General features: G+C 43.7%; 1 protein-coding gene and 1 long non-coding RNA gene across 2 annotated transcripts in view; one reads left to right on the forward strand and one right to left on the reverse strand.

Annotated features, from left to right (window-relative positions):
- LOC144106278 (trissin receptor-like) overlaps positions 1 to 26002 on the forward strand; it is a 157003-nt gene extending 131001 nt beyond the window's left edge. The window contains exons 3-5 of the mRNA XM_077639042.1: positions 18155 to 18385; positions 22506 to 22786; positions 24309 to 26002. Of these exons, the coding sequence (XP_077495168.1) occupies positions 18166 to 18385; positions 22506 to 22786; positions 24309 to 25385 (1578 nt within the window). The 5' untranslated portion in view covers positions 18155 to 18165 and the 3' untranslated portion in view covers positions 25386 to 26002. The remainder of the gene's footprint in view (positions 1 to 18154; positions 18386 to 22505; positions 22787 to 24308) is intronic.
- Positions 1 to 26476, reverse strand: part of LOC144106279 (uncharacterized) — a 46059-nt gene that overhangs the window by 1258 nt on the left and 18325 nt on the right. Inside the window, exon 2 of the long non-coding RNA XR_013308959.1 lies at positions 7606 to 7701. This is a non-coding gene — a long non-coding RNA (uncharacterized LOC144106279). The remainder of the gene's footprint in view (positions 1 to 7605; positions 7702 to 26476) is intronic.

A 26476-nucleotide genomic window follows, 5' to 3' on the forward strand; every position in this document is an offset into this window, starting at 1 on the left:
AACAGTTCTTTTCTGGAATAACTTTTCTGCCACTGTATCACTGGCAGCTGTCACCTGTCATGTTTCTTGTTGATAGCCAGAAACCAACGTCGTTCTCGAACCTGGAAACCAAGCCTAACAAAATGCGGCCCCGAAGGATCGTTATAAATCCGCCGCGGTGGCTCAGTGGTTAGGCCGCTCGACTACAGATCCGTAGCTCCCGGGTTCGAACCCGACCGCGGCGGCTGCGTTAAGATGGAGGCGAAACGCTAAGGCACCCGTGTGATGCGTGATATCAGCACACGTTAAAGATCCCCTGTTGGTCGAAATTATTCCGAAGCCCTCCACTACGGCACCTCTTTCTTCCTTTCTTCTTTCACTCTTTACTTTATCCCTTCTCTTATGGCGCGGTTCAGGTGTCCACCGATATGTGAGACAGACACTGCACCACTTCGTTTCCCCAAAAACAAATTTTCGTTTTTTTCCTTAATAAAACACGCGCCTATTCTGCCGTACTGAAAGTTTCTATACGAGGAGTTTCATAATTTCATATGCTTCCATAAGAAATTCTATGAAGTCAGTATAAAGCATATAGAGTCGGTCTCTATAACGTCATGCAAATGGTATGAAACAGGTACGGAAATAAGGTGGAATCGTTATGGACTCTGTTCAGACCAAATATGGATGTCTATATATTTTGCCATAGTGTGTGGACTCAAAATTCCCGTAATTACATACGAGCGGCTCGTATGAATCATTTCAGTAGGCGTACTTCTTTAATATTCCACTGGTGCGTTTCCTAAAAGAAATCTTAATTATCCGGACGCTGCAAAAGGCCGGGTTGGTGGTTGCTAACTGAAAAATTTCAGTAGGAGCAAACTTATTGAACTGATTAATAAAGGGTCATGTGTATGCAGGACACGGAGCAAAATGTCGGTTTTCTTCTATGGCTCTGGTGTATCATTTACGCGGGGCCTTCTCGTACCGAAAGTCGATCCGCTTTTTCCTCTGGCTGCGTCAAAAAACTTCTCGAATGCAAAGTAGACTGACGCTGAAAATCAGGCCCTCAAAAATGCCGCCTCCTGTTCGCATCTCAGTTTGTGGGACAATAAGATTTTGAAAACGAAAAAGAAAAGAATCTTTGGGAAGAAAAAGGATCCGCTAATTGTGCCATATGACGTAAATATTCAAAACCAGTGCACCTTCAGAAAATTGCCGCTGACGCGCTTACGTTATATGTCTTCTGCTGCAGCGTAGGCGAAAACATTTTATTTATTACAAACACCTCTACAGCGCCAGTTGGGCATAATCGGGGGGGGGGGGGGGGGGTATTTGACAACACAAAGGTAAAAAGGAGAGCGCGAACAAAACCACGAAGTCGATTATAAAACAAAAATAGAAACAAGAGATTAACAGGATCTGATGTCCTAGTTCTCACGCGGATTTTAAATACAGCCCTCCACGACAAAAATATTACCATAGTTGTGTATTTAGGCATTAAGAAGGCGTTCGATACTGTTACTCATACCATACTACTTGATAAGCTTCGTAATTATGGTTTTAGAGGGAAAAATATAGAGTTATTTACCAGTTATCTCACCAACCGCGAACAGCGTGTTGTCATGAATAATTCGATCTCTAAACTGCAGGCCACGCAGACTGGGGTGCCGCAGGGCTCAGTACAGGGACCGATTTTTTTTGTTATATATAAGCGACGTTCCCTCAACCTTAAAATGTTCCCAAGCATTAACGTACGCTGACGACACGACGATAACATTTACAGGAGACGCAATAGGAGAACTAAACAGCAAAGTAAACAGAGAACTAGTTAGGGTCTTAAATTGGTTACTACAAACATGCTAACCGTTAATACTCAGAAAACAAAATGCACTGTGTTCAGCTCTAGGGGAAAAAAACTACAATGAAATCACCTTGTATGTAAAGAATGAGGCGATAAAATATGTAAGAAGTTTTAAATACCTAGGCTTGCATTTCAATTACGACATGCACTAGAGAAATGACATAACACAAGTTTGTTGAACACTGCCATATAGCTGTCATATTGTTTTGAAAGCGTGAGAATGTTTTGATTACCATATTCTACACATACCATATTTTGCTTTTATACACAGTCAGTTCAGTTACTGCATAGAATCTTGGGGCAACACATACCCCACTTATCTTGAACCCATAGTCCAGCTACAAAAGAGAGCGCTAAGAATTATCACTTATTCCAAATACACTTGCCCCTGCAAGCCACGTTTTCAGACAGCCCATATTTTACCTTTCCATTCTATTTATACGTTAAAACAGCACAGACAATTAAAAAAATACTGCAATTTAATGAGCCGTTTCACCATAGTATGTTTGTAACTCCTAAAAGGGACACTAGAGCTGAAATTTTAAACCATTTTAACTTAAAAATATGCCACAATGCATACAGGAAAAGGATGATTGAGTTCAACGGTGCACTAATATAGAATGGCGTTCTTAATGTTGTTAAAATTAAAAGTAATTTTTCTGAATCCCTTAAAATGTAATTTTGTGAACGGTTGGGTGCGTAAAGTTTGGGCCGAAATGGTTTTGTTAAGGTTGTGCACGAAGAATCTCCGCATGAACGAGTGTATATACAGACATATTTTATAATGAAATTGATGCACAAAGAGTATGTTGCGATTTTATTATTTCGAATTTATTTATGTAATAAGTGGGCTCTCCACTTGCTGCATTTGCAAGGTATCTTTGTGATGGACCCGACACTAGCCTTGGCTATAGGTCCATTACCATTGTACATAGTTTCATTGCACTTATTTCAGTTTCCAAATAAATGAAAATAAATAAAGAAAACTGGACGCCAACTCATTCAACAGGAAGCAAGTTATCCAACTGCAAAATCTTTTACACAATTTAAAAAGCAGAAAACTGAAAGTATAAAATAAATCAGATTGATGTGATGCTCTCCATGCCAGTCGAAAACATTTACTTCCATCTGCCCTTCCTCCAAGCCATCAAACATTGAAACAGTGGAGCCTGCTATTAGTCGAGATATTTCGTGCTGACACATACTTAAAGGTCATTCGCTCCGTAGCAGAGGTAGAGAACAAAAGGTAAAGGTAACTGACGAGTAGAAGTTTGGGAAAACATAGTAGTTGGCGAGAAGTTTTGTTTTCCAACTTTTTTTTTTCATTGAGTATACATAATCCTCACGATGCCTCAAGCGTGAATAGACGCAGCGTGCCTGGGTGCCAATTATATTCCCCGCTCAGAGTCGGAGGAGCAACTCGCACGCAGTCTATCCTCTCCACTCTCAACACCCTTCTCCTCCCTAAGCAAAGACTTCCTTTCATCCCCGCAAAATCTCGCCCATTCTCAGGGCGCTCCAAACTTAAGCCTAACGACGAGCGTCAAACTTAGTCAGGTTTAATCGTTTATTCTTCTGCGTGTATATTGCACGCCGTGACGAGGTCTCAAGTGCGCTCTCCTCTAAAGCGACGAAGTTTGTCTTGTGCTTGAGAGAAGGTTTAGTTGAGGCGCCTAATACACTAGACTCTAACCTATGCCACTTCGTTCTCAGAAGCGGTGTCGTCGGGAGTCCCAGGTAGCAAATACGGAGGAGAAGGAGAAGCTCCGGAGCTCAGAAAAGGTATTAAACTTTGCCCCTATAGCAACATACTGGAGGAGCCTCTGCTATGTACAGTGAGGGATGATGAACTTGCGAACATCTTTCGAAAGAAATTCTCAGCGGAGAAGCTCTCTATGCAGCAACTGATGGGGGTTGTTGTTTAACGGAGGCTCAATCTGTACACAATCTTAACTGCCCTGAGAATGTTGTTGACGAGTTCGCAATGGCTAACCAAAAAATGTGATCTGTCCGTCTTGAAACACCTTGAACCTCCGTGCGGCGCTAAGCAAATGAAACGCTTAAACACTTTTTTGTCCCACTGAAATGCTCTATTCTGGGTATTTTGTTTCCGGGCCAGAAACTTACCGACTTCGTACGAGTGTTGGTGAAACTCTTAACGCTTACCGAAACAGTGTAATAAACACACCGGGACGTTACAGTCATAACTCTCGCGCCGCAACCAATGTACCCGTAGAGCCTTAAAACTCAAGCGGCTAGAATTTTATGCTCTTACTACGTCACTTTCGCTGACGTTAGGGTGAAGATTAACAGTATTTCATAACCTATTAGCTTAGCTGTGCAGGAATCTAGCGTTAGACTCTATGGATTGAAGGTAGCAGTAGAGGGCATCAGAAGGTAGAGAGAGCAGGATGAGGTCGTTGTGAAATGAAAAAGAACCGCCATCGCAAATAAGTTAGGAGCTAACATTGTAAGACTTCGTAAGCAACTGGGAGGGTGTTTGCTGTGAAGTTAGGACGAAAGCTTCTGGCGATGAGAACCCCGGAGGGTTTGAGCTCTCCAACACTCCTTCCTACCTCACGCTTTTCCGTGTTCGGTCGGAGTCTTCTCACGTATAACGCAGTACCACTGTTGCCCTGGAGATAGGAATTGACCCGGGTTTTGACTTCACCGTGGGCGCGGCTCTATCTACGACCCTCCGGAGACTATAACACTGAGTGGTCAAGAATGGAGAGTGAGGATTCTTTCCTTGTCTGCTTATGTTTTTTTTTATTCCCTTAGAAATTTGGGGTTTGTCGTTTTGAATACTGAGCAGTGAGATCGCGTGCACCTAGCAACCTTAGGCGCAGTCACCGAATACCTAGCTTCGAGACTGGGCCGGCTCCCCGAAGTGTTGTCTCCGCTAGAGGTACTCGTGTCGTTTTCCTCTTGCGCTGTTTGAAAAAGAAATATTTTTCCTGTCTTCAAACTCCATGGCGAGTGATTCCGAAAAAGGGGCACTCTAAAGTAAGTGTGTTCTTCCTCTGGAATAAACCATGTGAGTTTTGCAGAGATTTATCTAAAGGATCAGTTTACCCGGACCTTACTTTTAAATGTGAAGCAACTGCGGAATATTTTATTACACTGATAGGAAAATATTTATTCGAACTGTCTAATTTCGCGATGCTTAGTAACACCTTGAATTTAAAGTTTGTCCCACGCTCGCACTGAATAGTTAAGACTGCCCTGAAAAAATATAGGGGCGAGTTTGCTTCTGTTTTTAAATAATTGTTGGGGAACTGCGGAATAGTGTAAGATGCTGTCATGAATATACTAATAGGAACAGCTTAATCTTCCTGTGCGCAGCAAAATCTTAATTTTGAATTTTGTGCCGCGCACATAACGTAAAGGCAAGACTTCCGTAGGAAAGGGGAAGGTTTTCTGCAATAAATTACAGAAAACATAAAGCTCCCCGAAGAGGCATCTCTGAGCTTATCGGTTGTTATGATGCGCTGTTACCATATGCCAAAAATTTGCGTTCATAAACAACTTGCCGATAAAAAAAATGCGATTTTTCAAAATTTATGGGGATAATAAAAACACTGTCCATCGAATAATATCAAAACCATTACTGGAGAGTTTTAGCTTATCTTATAACCGAGACTGGGACCCCGGTCATGGGATACGCTATTCTCTATATCGTTTTGAATTAGAGGCGTGAAAACATTCTTGGTCCAGCATCTCATTTATGAGATCCAATCTCCTGTGTACGAGTTGAATAATATAGGCTACGCTTATCTATAAGTGTCGATGCTTTAGTCATCCGTTATGTCACGAGCTTTATTTGCACCTCATTTGACTGAAGGACGGAAACGGGCGGTAGCCTCGAATTGCGTTTCTAAACTAAACGGAATACTGACAGCAGAATAATGCCCCCCGATGCTGCATGCTCCAATAAAGTTCCACGGCAATGTACCGTATAACTAGATAGTGGACAACGCTATGAATATAGTCAAGGAGCTGGTATAAAGCTTATAGTGAATGGTAATGTAAGAAAGAATGAGCTCACTGTAATCTTGCATACTGCAGACACGCATGCGAGCTGTTATCCACGAATCCGTAGATTTCCAAAAACTTTGCTGTGAATGCAAATATGCAAATTATGCAGATATTCAAATTGTTATCTCTGCTAATAGAAGAGCTCCACAAATTTTTTAAAACTTTTCTGGCCTAAGACATCGTTATTTGCAAACGGGCAGTAATTCTAGCAGCGGTGGTTCCCCGGGGCAAGGAAGCCACTTCTCGCTACGATGTTTACCATTTATTTATTTATTTATTTATTTATTTATTTATTTATTTATTTGAAAATACTGCAGCCCCATTCCAGGGGCTATAGCAGGAGTGGTTACATATATCATGCGGTACAGTTGCGCGCATAAAGGGGTACATGGCAAAAGGTGAAACAAACGCTGCATACAACATCATATAATGCTACGTCTCAATTCCGGACGCAAAATCAGACACAGAAAAGGCACGTATATTTCCATTTAAAGAGTTCCAACTCTCCACGGTACGCGGAAAAAACTGTATTTGAAAGCGTTAGTACGGGCAAAAAACATTGAACATTGGTCAGCGCGTCCTGCATTATTTGCTGAGCTTACGCATTCAAGGCGGCTAGAGAGTGAAAAATTCCAGCTTATCTCATGGTCAGGCAGTTTCTAGCGCTAAGCTTAACTTCGAGGGGCCGCCATTAGCATAAATTTTATACTCAGCGGTGCAACCGCCATCGCTGCATAGGCTTGCCAGGTTTGACCAAGACTGACATAATTCATCGTAAAAACGAATAAAAGAGCCCCGCAACTCTTCGCCTGCTCTGTTTCCTCAAGGAACATCTGGTTTCTCTTCCGTAAAACATTGGCACACAAGAAAACCATAGAGTTGAAACTACGCAATATATTTTGGAACGTAAAGCACTGTGAAACAATTTTTATTTAGTGCGGGCAGGTTGCGAGGACTTTTTGCCTTCTAGATTCCTTGGCAACCGGCATTCCAACACTAACGGATAAAACAGAGCCAACGGTTTAACGACTACTATTTCTAATCCAAAGCACCGAATTATACCTTATTTCTTCATATAGCATTCAAACCGCAGCAAAAGGTTCGAGAAAACAGTTTTTAATCGCTCAGTGAGGGATATAAAATGTAGGACTAATACCACTTTCTATTTTCTTCATTAAAATGCAGATCTCCTTTGTCGCGAATAACTAGACCGCCCTGTATCTCCAATACTTGAAGCTAGCACAATCTTACGCTTCGGCGAACTCGTTTGCCTTCGTATGAGACTGAGCTGCAGTGCAAACAGGCGCGATAATGCCAAACAGCTTTCGGGGGCGAACTGAACAGCTTAGAACAAAGCGATCGCCTATTCCCGTCACCCGCATTTCTTCATGCCTTACTGTTGACATGACGCGTGAGGGTTTCTGTGTTCGAGCTCCTGTTTCAATTTAACGCCGTGGTGAAACTTCCGTTCCAAAGTTTTCGGATATTGAACGTTTAAGGAATTTTGGGTTTTAATGAATTGTGTAAAAAAATGTTGGGCGTCTAAATTGGAATCTGGGGTTCATACCGGGCGAATACAAATAAGGCGATTCCGAATTTGGAATAATGTTCGGCTTTGTTTTACTGACTGTGTTTTTCACGTAGGTTTTTTATACAATGTATTGAGTGCAAAACAGATGTTTATTTTAGTGTACAAATCAAGAATAATTAGAAAATAAAGGCCATACCCCCGTCATTATCACCATCGTCGTCATCTCAATATTGCTTTCCTTCGGGTCTTGCAATGTGACACATTTTCTTCCGGTGCCAACGACGGCAACAAGCTGCAAATAGAGATCGATGCATCCAGGATACACGCTGAACTCATAAATCATTTTAATGACCTTACTAACTTTCTCTTAGCAAAGTATCACTTGGCCAGCCTTGCGCGACATTTCATTTATAACATGTCCCTGCACAGGCATATCTTCTACCAGTCTTGACACACCATTTCGATGAAAAATTAGCTATTGACGAGTTACTTCCTGAATCGTGATAGAACGTCCCCGCATGGATGTCACATTCAGGTTCCTTGTTAAGCTACTATTTTCGCATGTAAAAGCTGTATGCAAATAAGTGGCTAGAAATAACTTGTTGACGCCAATATTTATTGGCTTGTAAAGACGAAAGCTTTGCTTTACGATGTCATGGTAACTGTTCGGGGGTGATTTATTATTCCACAAATACGTATGGGCTACGAGTGACACCGCCGTGGAGGCCTCCGAATTGAGTTTGATAGTATGGAAATTTTTCATGTCCGCTGATATCGCTTAGTACGCGAGCGTCCTTGCATCTGGCACCATTAGAAACATGGCCGCTGAGGCCGTGAATCGAACCCGCGATCTTGTGGTGAGAGCACCCGAACTCTTTTCTACAGGGTCACCGCGGCGGGCGTACAATCGCTGACAAACGTGGAGATATAACGTCACGAGAAACCCGAATTTTCTCCATACCTTGTTATCTTTGCAAAACACCCTTACTTTAATGCTGCTGACGTTTGTCAGTCACGTCTTACACTAAAAAAAAATGCGACACGAAAACTTTATGGTCTCAAAGCAGTGATCATTTTGATAACCTGCTGAATACAAAGAGATAAAAAATTGGTTTAGAAACATGTTTACACTACCTAACAAGTGCTCAAAATTATTTATTTACTGCCGGTTATTATGGTAAATCGATACCTCTTTTCCAAAGAAAGGCATTTAGAGGTCTTTTAAACAACCCGTGATCAGAGGCCGCTTAATGCACACTGCGGCCTTATATTGTCGAAGCTGGACCTTCGCGAGCGGACATTCGACTTTTTGCAGTAATTTCTGCTTCGGTTTCAGGGTTACACAGGCCCATCCTCAGATCTTTTCTACACCAGTGGTCTGCCTCACACTCCTGGTGTTAGAACACCCTCGTCCAACTTGCCTTACGCCTTGCTGTCTTGCTCTTATCGCCAGTACCCACGGAAAGGTGGCGACAGAACACAAATCGATTCAAACATTTGAAAAAACTAGTCTGCGGTTTCCTAGTTAATTTTATTCAGCTTTTTTGCTCGTTCCAAGGAATTTAACTTGTCCACTTTCTTGGAAGCATGTAATGGCCTCCTCTTTGGAGGCCATTACAGTAGTGAAGTGGTATCGAAGTAGGCTGAGTGATGGTGACTGATAAGTGTTTAAAGTTTTAGATAAGATTGAGCTACGCAAAAAGTATTAGCTATAGAAAAGTTGTAATTAGTGCGCGAAGAGTTTATAGTATCTGTTATTTTTTTTTTCATGTTAGAGCGAATATATCATTTGTGTATGGCGAATATTTAGGTTGCTTCTAAACTCAGAGAAAAGTGGAAATTCTATTATTCGGCATGTATAGACAAAAATTATTGTGGGACTATAAAAAGAACGAAAAAAGTGTTCCTGCCCGTGCAAATAAGTATAATACTAGCGCAATGCTGTACTGTACAGAAAAACATAGAAAGACGTGATTTTTTTTTAGGAACGGAAAATTTTATTACCATTGGTCGCCAAATGGGACGCAATGGCATAGGCCGCCAACCCGGTTCAAGGGGTACGGCCACGAGAATCATGATGGCCATCTTCAGGTTCGTCACAAACTTGTGGCGCAACTAAAGCGCTACCTCTAGGGGTCAAGCCTGGCTTAGTCACAATAAATATTTTGTTGTACAAAAAAAATTGTAATCTCTTCTGAGCATTTACGTTTATATCACGTTGCACTCCTTTGCACATTTTTCGAATTATTAACTTTTTATTTTCTTAGTAAGTTCTGTACAACCTGATAAATGGCATGGTGTCACGAAAAACAGTGTGAATGGGAGAGTAGCCGGCTGCGGTTCATGCGAGTAGTCTGACGTCTGTTTCTTACAGCATGCGGAGGCGTTGATAGGAAGCGGTAAACGCTGGATCTTCGCATTCAGAAAAAGGAGGCAATTAGGGCTGCTTTTGAGGACGTTTGTACGGATTCGCGGTTTAAACGAGAGGGAATGTGCTACAGCAAACAGAATTCACGAAACAGGTGCTTGTTTTTTGTGTTGTTCGTGTTGTATACGTGAGGCAGGACGATGATGGCAAGGAACACGCAATAAATGAGAAAGCGCCACATCGTATTGAAATTAGAAACTCTCGTATTGATTCGAAGTATCACAAGTCTGAATGTTTGGCGTACAGAAGTTACTGCCTTCTACTGCTCACAGGCAACTCTAAAAAATTATGAGATAACTACGGCACCCGCATTGGAGGAATGCGTAAGCAGGGACGCCTCCACACCCCTCTTTTCCTGTCTTTGCCCTGTTTTCCTAAATTAATCAAGTTCCATCATTGCAAGTTTTGAGTTTTCAAACTTGACGCCTTGCCCCGCCGCGGTGGCTTAGTGGTTAGCGCGCTCGACTACTGATCCGGAGTTCCCGGGCTCTAACCCGACCGCGGCGGCTGCGTTTTTATGGAGGCAAAACGCTAAGGCGCCCGTGTTCTGTGCGATCTCAGCGCACGGTAAAGATCCCCAGGTGGTCGACATTATTTCAGAGCCCTCCACTACGTCACCTCCTTCTTCTTTTCTTCTTTCACTCCCTCCTTTATCCCTTCCTTTACGGCGCGGTTCAGGTGTCCAACGATATATGAGACAGATACTGCGCCATTTCCTTTCCCCCAAAAACCAATTATTAAAAAAAAACTTGACGCCCCGCTTCGTTTTCAAATTTGGCGCCACGCTTCGCTCCGTCCACACTTCCGGTTTTTCTAATTTGGCGCCACGCTTTAGCTCCACCCACCTCCGAAGTTTTCAAATTTGGCGCCACTTTTGCTCCGGCCCCGCCCACTTTCTGGACATTTTTGGCTCCAATTGATTGCCTAATTAACCTACTTTATCCATTTTGTCACTTGCACAACCACTCTTGATGCTCTATCCGAGGATAGCATTCTTTTTCAGATATGCCAGCTAGTTGCTCTGTTATAGTACCGATATTGTCTAGTCCACACCGAAACCGCCTACATAGCCATGCAATCTTTACGGATGAAAACAGGCACGCAATAAAAAAAACGAACCAGGACTAGCCTGAACAATGAAATGCAATGCCATCGTTCAGCGTTAACTTTCTCAAACTAAACTAAACCAAGGAAAATGAATGAAGGCTTCACGCTCGATCGCGCGCTGGGAACAATGAGCCCACATTTACTGTAACTCTTCTTTTTCACCAAGAAGTGTGCTTCCAATGTCTGCGTCTTCTCTGACGAAGCCATTCTTCATGCGGTCATCCGTCTGCCTAACTTTGTGTGCTTTTCTGCGCACGGAAGATACGGCTCATTAAGTACGCGCTTCCGGGCTTTGAAACTGTGCTCTAAAACTTCCTAAAGCCTCAACTTATTCGCGTAGGCGGTACCTTAAGCTTGCGTCGTGATGGCTATTGTAGTGTATGCGCCATAAAACCCAACACAACAACTTCATTTCCTAGGAAGTTTCAGTGAATGCTTATAGCTTCGTTTTGGCATATGCTGCAATGCTATGATTTAATATCATAGCGTTGTGCTATGAATTATAGCAGGACGCTATCTAACGTTACGCGCACGTTAATTCTTTTCTCCTGCGCAGTTGACATAAACCATTACAAAACCAGCCTTCAGGAAAGGTTTTCATCATCTCTGGAAAGAACGCTTTTCTTTCTCCTCACGATCTATTCAACAAATAAGGGTCCTCTTCATTCAGGTGAACTAATATGCATATAAATTACTGATTCTGTCTCTAAATTCATTAGTACGCGAAAGCTCCCTGGCCTCTTTAGAAAGCAACACCTGAAAGGTGCTTAAAAAACAACTCACTTACTCCTTCCTGCCTTGCGCAGGAAAATAGAAGTTTGATGCAGCATGACAATCACATCATGCTGAACTTTTGGATAAATGGAATGAGTTGTTTCGATTTTGTAACTTGGTTTTGAATACTAATTTTTTATTGAAAAAAAGTGCCCTCCTTTTATCGCCGTTAGCCATTGTCGGACTGGTTGATGAATGTAATTTTTTATTATGTTCCGAATTATTCTAGAAAGAAAAAAATGAATTTGAACGCTCCTTTCTCCCTCTATCGGTCTCCTACAAAATTTAATAGCAGTTTAAGGTCGACGTGTATATTTTTCCACTCTGTGTGTGCTTTTTTAAAAAATTGTGCTGAAGGTGCGTGGTTGTCCGTGGTGCTCTGTGAAATGACTGATTTTAAATTTTTCTTAATAATACAACAACCCACTTATCGCGGTTAGGAAAGTGACGAAGCCCCTTATCATAAATAGCGACAGAATACGAATCTACGTCATTCAATTTCTGTATTGCTGTAGCAAACCGATCAATTCTATGGCTCTGTGAGTACAAAAAAAAACGTCGAGATTGGGGAACTATTCAACATTAAAATTAATAAAGGAAGCTAAAGCACATAACTGCATGCGCTTTATCGAAGAGGAGTGGATGCAGATGCCCAAATGGCAATTACAACCGATTTCGCGAACTTTGGAAGGTTGCAAAACAACCAAAATGGAAACAGCTTGCGGTCAACAGGTAAAAGATAAAATAGAGAAATTAATGCACATGAAGATGTTTGGGTGAGCCTATATGCGTTTTAAAACATTTGCATTTTTTTCTGTCAGGTAAACATACCGTGTCGCTACGGCATTTACTGATTTCACGCACTTCCACGAAAATTTTCGGCAACTGATCTTTACAACACCCTAAAAGTGTTGTACGATTTATAAATGTGAAACAGTGAGAAAGAAATTGTTCGCCAATTTTCATGCGAAATGCCAAAGCATCGTCCTCTAGCTTTACGTATCAGACATCAGGCAGCCTTCCCTGTGTGCACGCTACAGCACCGAAAAAGGAATCTGTACAGGCTGCATAGAAACTGAACAGAGGAAACTGACCAGTAGAGCAAAAAAACGTACGGCTACCTGTGTTTTACTTGCCGTACTGGTTTTTTACCGGTATTGTGATTGGCTAGAGCGCAGGTCCTTGAAAGTTTAAGGGGTGCGGAAAAAAGACATCATCCAGAAATTTAACTGCCGCTGTCTTCGTGCTGTGACAAAGCTTGTGCACTTGAGGCATTACCACACATTTTCTTTTCTGTTTTTCTTTGCCATGCAACTGGACTGTTCCTCCTCATAATCTTTGTTTCAAAGCCTCTGTAACCAGTGCAAGGACATCGCTGGGGAAACCAGCCGCCTTCATTCTTGGGGTCAAAATTAATTCCCACTCAGTGAGGAGAGAGCTTGAGTAGTGCTGACTAAAAACATGTGCGTAATTCGTTTTGCTCGCTTGGGAAGCTTGGTATGCGAGCACTCGTAGAGAGTCGTAAGTCGTAATATTTTCAATGCATCTCTTGTGCAGCTGAGAAACACTTGTAGCTGGGCGTGTCGGTGCGTATTCAGGAAAGACACAGTAGGGCAAAAGGCGAACAAAGCGTTCACTCGTAGAAAAGATCAGTGCATGAAAAGAAATAAATTTCTTAGGAGGTACTTACGGGCAAAGAAGTCTTCTGGAGGCAAGGGCGACAAGAAAAGCTCGTTGTTCTCTTGTTACCACGGAGCTCGAAGAGACACTAGCGGAGATGAAGGCCGTACACGCCTGCCTTGATGCACGCTTGTTAAATGAAGTTTGTGTTGACGGGCGGGGAACCTATGCGCACAGATTGCTTTTTTGTGCGTCTTGTAGACCCTTCTCCCGAACAGTACGCCCTGCAGACCTTCTGGATTTCCGAGATTATACACGCATGAAAACGTGCAAATGATCGAAACACAGAATAAGGAAAGAAGCAGGTTTAGGAAAAAGTTTCCCATGGGAAAGCAGCCCCCACCCCCTCATGGGAAAAGCAAATGAACGAAGCGGTACCAACGATGCGACAGACCCAAAGTTTCAAACCCATCTTTAAGCTTAGAAGTCACGCTAACCCTTCGAGTTGCAAAATCACCCAGCCAGACGCACGAAATTATAATTCGACTACCCTTTCGCAATTCAACACTCTTCTCCCTGCAAAAATCAAGAAAAGCGAGAAAGGCGAAGAGCTTACGGCGGGTGTGCGCGTCAGCCACTGAGCCCTCCTCACACTTTTATCCCATTCGGCCGTGCCGCAAGGGATCCGTGAGACTTCAAACTGAAACGACGAGGGTAGTGAAACAGACATCCGGGGAGGACTTTTCTAGTTCTCCGCCCCACACACACCGACGAGCTTTTATCTTCTCTTGAACACTCGCAGCCAATGTGTTTCATTCAGCCGTCTGCCACATTTTGCGGATGCCCCATCCCAGGGGAGATCATACCACAGGCAGAGACTCCCAAGAGCCGAACGTCTGTTGGAACTTTTTGTTCGATTTTTGGGCGCTTTTTCTCTTATGTTTCTTTTTAACAGGTCGGCGTATATTCCCCGTAGACAGAGTGATCACTGAGTGGCTGTTTTAATATTGTTTTTTAGAAGTTTTATGGATTACACCGATACGGCAAATCCCTCTAAATAAGAGAAGCCAATGCCGTCAAAAGTCGTACTTTCTGTGCCGTATCAAAATGGCGGACGTTGCTAAAGCAGTTGCCGGATTAAGCATGAAAAAAGAAGCTCATTGAAAGTGCACCGAAAGAAACTGGTACAAACGTGCTGAGACGCGCAACAAAAGGTTGGAATGTCAGCCGCAGAATGGCTTCCGGAAGACCCCCAGAAGCGCATTAGGAAAGCGCGCCCGCCGGTAACAACCGACAGGAAATTAATTTCCGGTTAGTGAAAAGTGCTATAAACTAAGTCACGAGTGCTGACGACCTTTAGTCGTCTTGGCAGAGGTAACCGCGCCGCGTAGGCTGCAAGGAACCTTTCCTATTGCAACTTTAAAACACCCATTAGGGCAAGTTATCGAACAAAATTGTCCAACAAGTTTTTGATCGAGTTGTGCCGGTGGTACACCCAAATAGCTTTAGTAGTGCGGAAAGCGAGTCAAAGAGGTCTACGTTTTTACTGGAGAGAAGCATTTAGGCACATATAGGCCCAAAAAGAACTGGTAGAGAGTGAGCAACTTACTATACCCTGGTCACATTCATAAAGAACTCTCTAAAGTGTCCCTTTCTTTGTGGCTGTGCTGCAATTCACTTTTCTGCTGAGAGCAGATGCACACTGAGAGAGCACAGATACCATTTTATTCCTTTGTTCTTGTCGTAGATGCATATGGCAGGCTTTATATGTTAAATGCAGTGTTGTCGATGCATCGCTTACATCTGGCGCAAATAACAGATTGGAAAGCTCAGATCTTCGTTTAACTGAATGAACTAAGCGCCATACGCCTCATCCTTCAGTAATAAATACCCCCTTATGGGGCGTTATTTGCCATTCATCGCGCTGAAAGTACTGACTTGACGGAGGGCTTCCGTCATTCAACATGCCTCAATTCTTGGGATTGCAAATGGCGACACAACTCGACTCAGCTTGGCACATTCCTCATACTTTGTGGGCTCCAAGCTTTGTCACGCTGCACGGATTTACTAAATATCTAACTCGGTGGCAGCGTTAATGCCAGGCGGGATTGACGTGTCGGGAGAAGCTGCTTCCATCGCCACATTGCATAATTCATCCAGACCGGGCGAAGGACTTTCTCCGTAGAAGGCTCTAATGTAAATGCAAGGCCATTATCTACCCCGTCCTGTTGCGCACATACATCGGCTGAAAGCGTGGAAGTCAATCTGTCCGCAATGAGCTGCTATTTTATGCATGAAGTGTTCCTTTAACTCTGTTACCCTGTCAGTCACCCATGCTTTCAATGCCCGTGCCGGTTAGACATCTAGTCAGCGGGTTAAGCATGGTTTGGTTTCTAGCCTGAAGCATAACGTCTGGGGTACATTATAACTGCACCGAACTGACTGAGTTGCTGTTTGCATATGAGACGGCAGTCAGGAAGAAACGTACCTATTTTCAACGGATATTAGGAGGTTTTGCCGAGCAATATCAACACCATCATATGTTAACGTCTACGACTCGTAGTTTCGCGCAAGAGTTTGATTTCCTGCTTGCCTCGTTAACAGCCTATCCATGCAGTCGTGGAGACACAGTAGCTGCGTTGAGTTTGTCAGAATCGTGTCGAATTTGTGGAGTTTGGATTCTAAATCACAGAGTGACTTTGCAGACGCTCGAGGAATTAAAGCAGAGAAAGTAGAAGAAATGGACAGGATGAGGTGCTTACTAGCGACTGTGGGTTTTATGCAGAGAGCTTGCCTATGTACTCCAACCATTAGAGGACTTGCTCATCGATTATGTACCACGTCATCATCATCGCTATGAGCCTAACTACGTTATGTGCCAGACAAACACCCCTGCCGTGTCCCTTCAGTTCACCCATTCTGAGCCAGCTGCGGCTACTCTGTGTCTACAGGCTTCTTCATCCCGTCCGCCCACCTGACTGTGCGACACCCCCTGCTACGTTTCCTTTCTCTTGGAAGCTACTCACTTACCTTTAGAGTCCATCGGGTATATGGCCTTCGCATTACATGCCTACCTCAGATGGTGGAACCAGCGAAACAGACGCAGGAAAAGACAGAGGCACACGCACACAACACCGCTGCGTCAGTTCCACTGGTTCCACCATCTGTGCAGTATGAACCAACCAGCCCAGCAATTTACTCTCTTGTGCATGTCCTCCTCGTGCCCGTTTCGTCTTCTACGTCTATATATGTTGCGATAGATTTTTTCAGTATGCATTCATTTTTTTCACACTGTAGATGAGTAAAATCTTGCCATCTGTTGCACATGTGTGTAAGTTTAATTCATTTTAGCACATTCACGAGAGCGAATAAAAAACATAGCTTCTTAAGTTTTTCGCGTGTGTTTACTTACATCGTTCCCAACTTTCCTAGTTATCTCTACCTAGTGCCATCTATTGACAGCCAGCAAGCGAACATCAGGTAACGGAATGCTATTATTTCAACTTTTAGTTGAGAGGAAACTAATGCCTGCTATGTAATAGTGCACGAAGATGTTGATACTGATGGCTTAGTCTTCTTAGGCGCTGAAGAATTTTACTTGTCTAATGCTTCTTCATTAACACCGAAGAATTTTTTTTTTCAGATCGCTGGAAATCAATGGAATCCACAAACATTCAAAAATATCGCGGTAATTTTTGGTGCTCAGCACCATGCAACTCGCCACTGCAGCCACACAAATTAAAAACGCTGGTATAGATTCTTTGGGCTTACTTACAATTTAATTCATAGTAAGGAAGTACAACTACTTTCACCTTGGCGGTGAGAACAGTAGCGGAGTAAATCTAACCTCAAAATCCCAATAAAAACTACGAGCGCCATTCAATGAACAGTTTTCGTTGGTCCTGGAGTGTTTTTAATAAATGATGGAATTAAAAGGTGTTATATTTGAATGACAGTTTGAAATGTCCTTAACTTCGGCATGTCATCTTGATTTTGCTGTACCGGGGCAGAAAGTTAATGTGCACCGTTGAAGTTCAATGCCAATTGAACGCACATGAAGACATGTGTGCGCCTACGAAAAAAACACATTCCAAACTTCTGTTCGGGTGTGAGAATTCATAAGAAATACAGAGCAGTCCACTCTTTGGGTGATCACGTGAGTATGGCGCCACGCTTTTGGGAGCGCCAATGCATCTATCCCGGCCAATTTGCTTCGATGTGGGGCCGTATCGAACGCAGCGACGCTGCGAACAGCGCAGCCACACACTCGTGCGTTTGCCCTAAGATTGGATCACCGCATGTGTCCAAAAGTAACGAGGTGTTAAATACCTTGTTAAGACTACCCTTCAGGGGATAAGTGCCCTTGTGGTGTTAAATACATTGTTAAGACTACCCTTCACGGGATAAGTGCCCTTGTGGGTAACAAATTCATACTCCTCATTTTACGGGGGTGATCTAGTAGTATCATGTGGTAATAATATTTATCTAGAACGGTTGCCACACGTAAACCTCTTTAATCACCGCCACGGTGGCCAAGTGCCTATGGTGCTCAGCTAGTAACCCGAAAGACACGGGTTCCATCCCGGCCATGGCGGTCGCATTGCAAAGGAGGCGACATGCTAGAAGCTCGCGTACTATGCGATGAGTGTGACGTTAAAGAACCCCAGGTGGTCGAAATTATCTGTAGCCTTTCACTATGATGTCCCTCATAGCCTAAATCGTTTTAGAAAATTATAACCTTAACATGTTTAATCCGCTCTTTTGAACTTCCTGATCTTAAAACCATTAAGAGGGCGACTTTTTTTTATCTTCGCAGACGGCCCTCCGATGGACGCCGGCTGCCGAGAGCCTCCGGAGAGGCCCGACTCGACCCCGTCCCCCAGTGAGCTGCTGTGGAACTGCACGGCGATGCCCGGAGGGCTGGCCAACCTCACTTGCTGTCCTTCACCTGCGGCGGACCCCGTGGATGGGTGGATTTTCGATCGTGTCGACGTCAAAGTCATCTTAGTGGTCGCCTACACCTTGGTCTTCTGCTGTTGTTTTTTCGGTGAGCACTCCGTTTCCCTCGTATTTTATTAGATCAGAGCTGAAGGGCTACTTTTTTTTCGTAACCGTCTACTCTTTATTTCCTAATGTCATAAATGCGTAATAAAAAAGAGTATTTTTACTCCCATTTCGGGTATCGCTTTTTACGTTTGTGCTTCCGAATGCCCCGTCTGGCAAGTGAGAACTGTTTTTTGACCACCATGAAACAAAATACCAATCACGTTTTCCTGTGCGAAGAAGTTCCAGTGTGTTCTTTATGTCGTTGTAATAACACCTTTAATGTGGCGTGTCTTGTTTTACTAAGAAATGATTACGTTCGTCACTATTCGTTCAAGCATGTCGAAACTATGCTAAGCTCTAAAACTGTACTAGGAACTTATTTAAAAGGAACTAAAAGGGGTGTTCGATGTTCTTAAACTTCTTAGCCGCTCAGCTAAAACAATCACCGTTATTTAAATAGGCCCAGCGCAGGTGCTGCTTGCACGAAGAAGTTTCAGAATGCGGAATGTTCTTGAGGAAGGTCGAAGGAAGACATTGATTGCATGTACTTGCGATGCCGTAAGCGTGCAGCGCAACGGCGAAAACTCTTTTGTACAATTCCGGACCACCGCCTCACCGGTCCCGTGCTCTCACTTCGAGTTATTGATCAATTCGCTCTCGCCCTACCTTAAGCTTGCCGTCCCGGTTAGCTCAGTTGGTGGAGCGACTGCTCCGGTGAAGCGGTGGTCCCGGGCTCGAGCCTCGGACCAGGACGAATTTTTCATTAACTGAGAAGTTTCTGAGAAAGCTGTATAGCTTTCTTTTGTAGCCGCACGGCTGCGCTTGGGTGGATGCCAATGGGTAATCACTCCCTTATTACAGAAACAGAATCATCACACAGTCGTGTGTGGCAAATGCAGTTTAAACAGTGCAAGAAAGAACGGTGTTCACTGACAGTGTGCATATTAACGGGTGTAAAGTGAATAGTATTTTTTATATAAACTCATGAGTATCACGATGGGTAATCTCCACTTAAAACTGCTGGATAAGTTCTCTTTCCTTCACAGTAGTGCGGCTTGAAAGCGATTTTAGAACGTACATAATCAATGAATGCCCACGGTATGTTTCATATCGAAGGCAGAACCATCACACTACGCCATAGTCTTTTTATACATGCATACTTTTGGTTGAAGTCGACGTAAGAAGACCTCGCCCGCACCACTAATTTGTCACGGGTGATGAAGAAAATTTAATTAAAAACTAAATAAATATGCATAATGACAAGAACGTGATCAGAATTGAGCTTTACAGATTTCTTAAAGTTAGGCACTGAGTGGTATGTGAAATCCAAATCGGCTCACAAATTATGCGACCAGCGGAACGCAAACAGAAATAATAATTGTCACCGTCAGGCAGGTACTTAACTAAACTCTATCGAATAACTTTTCACCCACTGCGACTAGCATTAATGTTTATATTGATAGCATAGAGGCGGTACCAATTCTAGACTCCTTCACTTGGAAGACTTCTTCTAGACCACGCGTATTGCAAGATATTCGCCCCCAAAGATTCGAATGATTTCGCGTAATTACGCATGCAAATCGGTCGACGCGAACCACTTTCCTAGTGTGACGCAGCTGTTGCGTTAGGCTTCGCTTAAGTTCGATAGCCAAAAGTGATGCGAAAACAGTTATCAGCTACACCGGTTGCTCTACGCCATTGGTAGACGAAACTTTGCGTCACGCCGGGAGGTGTTTCGCGTCGATCGTCACCGCTCTTGATGCTCGATTCCGCGGGTGGAGTTTAAAATTTGGACGCGAATATCTCGGTACACTCGATAACTAGAAAAATTATACCAAATGAAATTTATTTTGAAATACGACCGCCTCTTAGTTTCAAATATACACAAACCCACTTACTGTACTCAATAAGTTATTTAATCTATTTAGTTAACCGGGAGCCTGATGGTGACAGTTATTAGCTCACTTTGTGTCACCCCTGGTCGCATACCTACCAGGCAGAGGTATAAACGAAGGAAGCTAAAGACAGGTTCCGATCTAATTGAGAAGAGACCGCTGCTCTGCAGCAGCGTTTTAGAACGCGCGGGGGCCGTCCTGCTAGGAGTTGACATGAGGCATTGAATAACTTTTTATGCTTGCTTAAAAATAGTGAGCCTAAACAAAAAAAACTTGTGATGGCATTTGCGCTCGCCATACACTACAAGTAACAGCGATGATGGCCTGCTGTTAATAATTTCCTAAGAATCCTAGCGCCATTTAGTAAATAAATCTCGACTTCTTTCACAATCATTTCTTGTGAACATTACTGCGGTAGAGCAACAACGCTTAATTGCATTAAGAGACTGAAGTGTTCATTCTCTAAAGGCCGCTTTTCGAAGTCGTCTTTTGTTCTCCTTGCATCCATAATTGTCGCTATTGAGGTTCTCATTTCTTAAAACTATTTGTTTCATTAGTGAACAGCGTGCTTGCAGCGTAGCGTCCCTGTACCTTCTAGCGAACTGGCTTTCGTGGAGGTATTGCCGAAACAGGCAGACTTTCTTGGAAATTCTAAGACTTCGTTACGCTTCTTTCCTCTTTTCTAATTTTGAAAGGAAAGAAACCGATCGATATTTTTTGTGTGTGCGCGCAAAAAAAGACAAATACTTTGGAATGCATTTCACCTAATCTATATTCCTCTTTTCTTTCCAGCCCAGCATCAAAATCTCATTTATTCTTGGTCTAATAATCCGGCTATCAAGCCATCATTATGACGTACCAATTTATTTTCATTGCTCGCACACTGGTTTCCACTTTTGCTGCTTCAGACATCTGGGCCTCCTCACAATAGGGGATATAATATTGCCGGAAGATTTCCTCTTAATGCTAATGCATGATGAAGGCTGTTGAAATACCACGTTTCTTGAGAAAGACTTTGGAATCTGTGAAAACTCGTTACGGGGACTAGGGGTAGCGAAGGGGCTTATTTTAAAGAAAAATAATCGAATATGCTGAGTGGAACGGAACAAGTTGTGCAACATCGCGGCGTATTCATTTAAATTTCTGCCTAAAAACACCCTGCACAGGAATTAAACGAATGAAAGTAATGAATTCACTCGAAGATTGAGGTAAATTTAATCGTTCTTGCAGGACGGGTTAGACAGGTTTCTTCCTCCTTGCTGCACATGTAACGCGTGAAACTTGAAGAATTATGTCGCTTCGGTGCTCTTATGTACCTCAGTGTGCTTTCATTACGACAGCTGCTTGAGCCGTTTCTTTCTGAGTGTTGGGTAAAAGCGGCTTAGCCAATATTAATGTGCGACGAGCACTTGAAATTCAAGCTACGCGATTCAAGCTACAAGCTACTTGCGGACATGACCGGCCTTAAGTGCAAAAGCTCGCCCGAAGATTTTCGGATGCCAGCATGCCCTCACGTTCACTCTTCTTTAATATCATACCATAAAGATAGAACGTTATGAGGTTTTTTTTTTTGTTACTGAACAATAATAATGAAACCCAGTGACGTGTGCTGTCGCAGGCAACCTGCTGGTGATCTGCGTGGTGATCATGAACCGGCGCGGACATGACCTGCCTTAAGTCCCAAAAATTTTCGGATGCCAGCATGCCCTCACGTTCGCTGTTCTTTAGTATCATACCGTAAAAATAGAACGTTATGACCTTATTTTTTTTTACTGAACAATAATAATAGAACCCGGTGACGTGTCCTGTCGCAGGCAACCTGCTGGTGATCTGCGTGGTGATCATGAACCGGCGCGGACATGACCTGCCTTAAGTGCAAAAGCTCGCCCAAAAATTTTCGGATGCCAGCATGCCCTCACGTTCGCTCTTTTTTAGTATCATACCGTAAAAATAGAACGTTATGACCTTGTTTTTTTTACTGAACAATAATAATGGAACCCGGTGACGTGTCCTGTCGCAGGCAACCTGCTGGTGATCTGCGTGGTGATCATGAACCGGCGCGGACATGACCTGCGTTAAGTGCAAAAGCTAGCCCAAAAATTTTCGGATGCCAGCATGCCCTCACGTTCGCTCTTCTTTGTATCAAACCGTAAAAATAGAACGTTATGACCTTCTTTTTTCTTACTGAAAAATAATAATAGGAGCCGGTGACGTGTCCTGTCGCAGGCAACCTGCTGGTGATCTGCGTGGTGATCATGAACCGGCGCATGCGCACGACGACCAACTTCTTCCTGACCAACCTGGCGGTGGCCGACCTGTGCGTGGCCATGTTCTGCGTGTACCAGAACCTCTTCTTCTACCTGACCCCGCAGTGGGTGCTGGGAGACTTCCTGTGCCGCATGTACTTCTTCGTGCACGGGCTCAGCTATACGGCGTCCATACTCATCCTGACCGTCATCTGCGCCGAGCGGTACCTGGCTATCGTGCACCCCATGTGGAACAAGCAGGTGCGCCTGTAGGCCTTTTTGTTTTATGATCATAACTCTGCGAGGCCCCTTCCCGAAGGCCCTACCATTACTGGGCTGCAATTTCTTTCTTTCTTCCTTTCTTTCCTTCTTTCTTTCATTCTTTCCTTCTTTCTTTCCTTCTCTCTTTATTTCTTTCTTTCTCTCTTTCTTTCTTCCTTTCTGCCTTTCTTTCTGTCTTTCTTTCCTTCTTTCTTCCTTCTTTTCTTTCTTTCTTTCTATATTTCTTTCATTCCTTCTTTCTTTCTCCCTTTCTTTTTCTCTCTTTCTCTCTTCCTTTCGTCCTTTCCTTCTTTCCTCCTTTCTGTCTTTCTATCTTTATTTATTTATTTATTTATTTATTTATTAAATTCGCTATTTCCTCGAAAAGACTATTCCAAGTTACCTAACTGTTCAGCAATTTTCTTATGGTCCCATATTTGCTGCGCAACAACGCCGAGAAACTTTTTGCTCTTTTGATTTCCTATTGAATTGCTCCTACACGCCTGGAATCGATTATGAAGACTATGAGCCTTTTTTTCGTTCACCAAACTGACCTTTTTTGTTCAGCCTCCATTCTACTTATTTGCTTCTGATGATACTTCAGTTTTGCCTGTTGCATTTTAAATTTTGTTACTTTAGCGGCCTAAAAACTGCTTTCTTTTACATGCTTACCTTTTGTTCAGATTCATTCTGTTCAAACTGCAGGGCGGTTTTCTACTCACCAGCCGTTTTTTTTTTCGAAGTTCATCGTCATGGTGTTCCTTACAGCATGTTTCTTTAACTTGTGTTCCGTGACGTTACTAATGCACTGTAAATCAATCGTGCATGCAACCGCACAATGCGCGCCCACCAGAGTTTCATAACGACGTCCCTGTAGCTGCCACACTGGAGTCGCAGCAGTGCCAGCGAATTCACTATAGGCACGTTTAAAAAAAAGAAAAGAAAAGCGGCTAACCATGACTGAGACTTACTGAACGCCGTGTGGAGGTTTTTAACTCAACTTTTTTTTAAAGAAAGAAATGATGCATGAAGTAAATCGTCTTTAGCGTCCATATAGAAAAAAACTATAGCCATTCTGTTTTCTTCCTAATAATTTAATTAATCATCGGTCTTTAATTAAAGATGGCTGGTAGGGAGAAGGTGTAGTGCGTAGATGCTGATATTCCTTGCAACCATTTAAGAACTGTAGTGAATCCGTAGCTTAGGAAACAATTGAACTTAAAACCGCAAGTAGGTAGATGGTACTGCGCATGCAAGTACGTAAACTTCAGCAACAGAAATCTGCCAAAAAATTTAGAAAACCAGGGAATGATTGCGCTAGTAATTTCCTATCACTTCTCAACAAAACCATTAGCAAAATATTGCCGAGATTCTTTCGCGTGTTTCGCTTTATTGCTTCGAAGGTTCTTTTCTTACATGCCTAAAAAACGGAGTCTTCACTGAATAAAGAATAAATCCGTGATTTCATAGTGTCAGGATCGGTGCAGCAGCGGAACCCCATACATTTAAATCTCCCTCCCAGGTTGTGACGATGACACGGCTGCGGGTAACCATCATCACCGTATGGTTCGTGAGCGCTGCGTACTGCAGCCCCAGGATCGTCATGTACGGCACCGTCGAGGCCGTGGTGGATGACAAGCGGGAGGCCCTGTGCGTCCTCCAGAGGGCACTCTACGACTCCAAGACGTACGATCTGGTCAACTTTGTGGTCTGTTTCCTCGTGCCTCTCATCATCATCAGCGTGCTCTACACTATCATATGTTACCAGCTGTGGCACAGTCAAGCCATCGTGTCCCATCCTCAAAACCACATCGCGCAGACCCACAACCAGCACCATCAGGCTACCCTCAACTCCGGGGCCAGTCAGGGTCACCAGAAAGCAACGCAAGCTCTGCAAACGCCTCCCGGAACCCCACCGGCCCTGTGCCGGTCTTGCTCGGATGACTCGGAATCACCTTCATCCGGCTCCAAGCTAGAGTACGCTCAAACTTTCGTCACGGCATCGCGTAACGCGAGAGAGTCTTCGTCGGCCGTGACATTGACCGTAGCCTGCCCGAATCCAAGTCAGAGGATCGTCGACAGCCAGCATGCTGTCAGAGCGGCCAACTGCAACCGGTGCAGCAGCGCGCAAGCAAGCGCAAGCCAGCGCAAAGCTCCCGTGAAGACGTTCCACTACGCCAACAACGCGGCGGCTTCGGCGCTGCGACCTCGGCGCAAAGTCATCCGCCTCCTGGTGGCCGTGGTGTTCAGCTTCGCCCTGTGCAACCTTCCGTTCCACGCGCGAAAGCTCTGGCAGCATTGGTCGAAGGAGTACAACGGCTCCAGTACGGCGGCCGCCATCTTGACCGTGGTGACGAACCTCGTGCTATACATGAACTCGGGCATGAACCCGTTCCTGTACGCTCTGTTCTCAAGGAACTTTCGGCAGTGCATGGCCGACGTGCTGTTCTGTCGAAATCACAGGTTTCGCTTCAGGAGCCGCTCATCATTCCACGTCATGTCCAAGTCGCTCAACTCAAACGTTAGCCAAGGAACGCCCCAGGCTGCCCACCTCATCCATGGGCCCCGCCATGGAGTTCAACACCAGCAGCATTTGTGACTCCCGTGCTATGTTCCGATCGTGTGGGAGCTTGCGCCATTGTTGTGATTATATTTATGTATAATTTTTCCTTCTATTGTATTCGCGTATGAGTTATTTCTGTCATCTCTGCTCTCAGAGTTCTTCAAAAGTTCATTTAGACTCTTTGTACTGAGCAGGATAAGTAGTGTCTGTTATGTACCTTTGTAAAACGTAGCTAACTGCTGGATGAGCACAGAAGTGGTCGAAAGTTGAAGACCCCACCTGTTCATGTTCGTGTTGTAAACACCGGTACTGCTCTGTGATTGTGCGCTAGTCAGAATATATAAACTATTCTTGTAAGCCCTCGAGTGAAGGCAACTTTTGCATTTCATTGCATTTATTGCAGCACGACTAGGTTTTTCAAATCTCTAGATAGATAACCCTCGGCAAATACCTTTGCCTACATGAAAGTGCACTGCACAATGGGTACACAGCAAGCATAAGGTCCTAGCTCTGGAACTTAGCTCGACTGCAAGCAAAAAACTATAATGAGTTCAGAGAATATGACCTTGCCGGCCTTATGGATCTTCGTTATCCTTTGTACTTAGATTACACGTCTATTGAACCTTGTTTCAGGACGGCGTGAATTCTGAACACAGGGGTCTTTGTCATCAAGTCTGTTGGTAACAGAAAGGCTCTGTTTCAGGTGCTTCTGAAAAACATGTCTTCGCTGCAGTGATGTAAGCTATCTTGGTATGGAAGGTCGAATGTGTCGTAAAGTAAAAAAATTGCATTTTCATATGCAATTACCTACGCGGGTGCTTTTTAGTATAGCCTCCTCGGGTATTTCCTTGTGAGCATTAGATGTGACACTACCGTGATTGCCTACTGTTAGACACTATCTCAGCGCCTGTAAGTACATATGGAACACCTTATACCCTCCAATGTGCTTTTTTTCTTAAAAAAAGAAAACTGCTTATGGAGCTATGACAAAGCTTCGGCGTTAAGGTCTTGTCTTTTATGTCTTGTCTTGTGTCTACTAGACGAGCTATTCAGGGCAGTGGTTTTCGTAGCTTGTAACAGCCGCTACTAGTTTTGCATTAGGCATTAAGGAAGATCTGCAGGAGAGA

This window comes from Amblyomma americanum, chromosome 10 (assembly GCF_052857255.1).
Source record: "Amblyomma americanum isolate KBUSLIRL-KWMA chromosome 10, ASM5285725v1, whole genome shotgun sequence".
Lineage (NCBI taxonomy): Eukaryota > Metazoa > Arthropoda > Arachnida > Ixodida > Ixodidae > Amblyomma > Amblyomma americanum.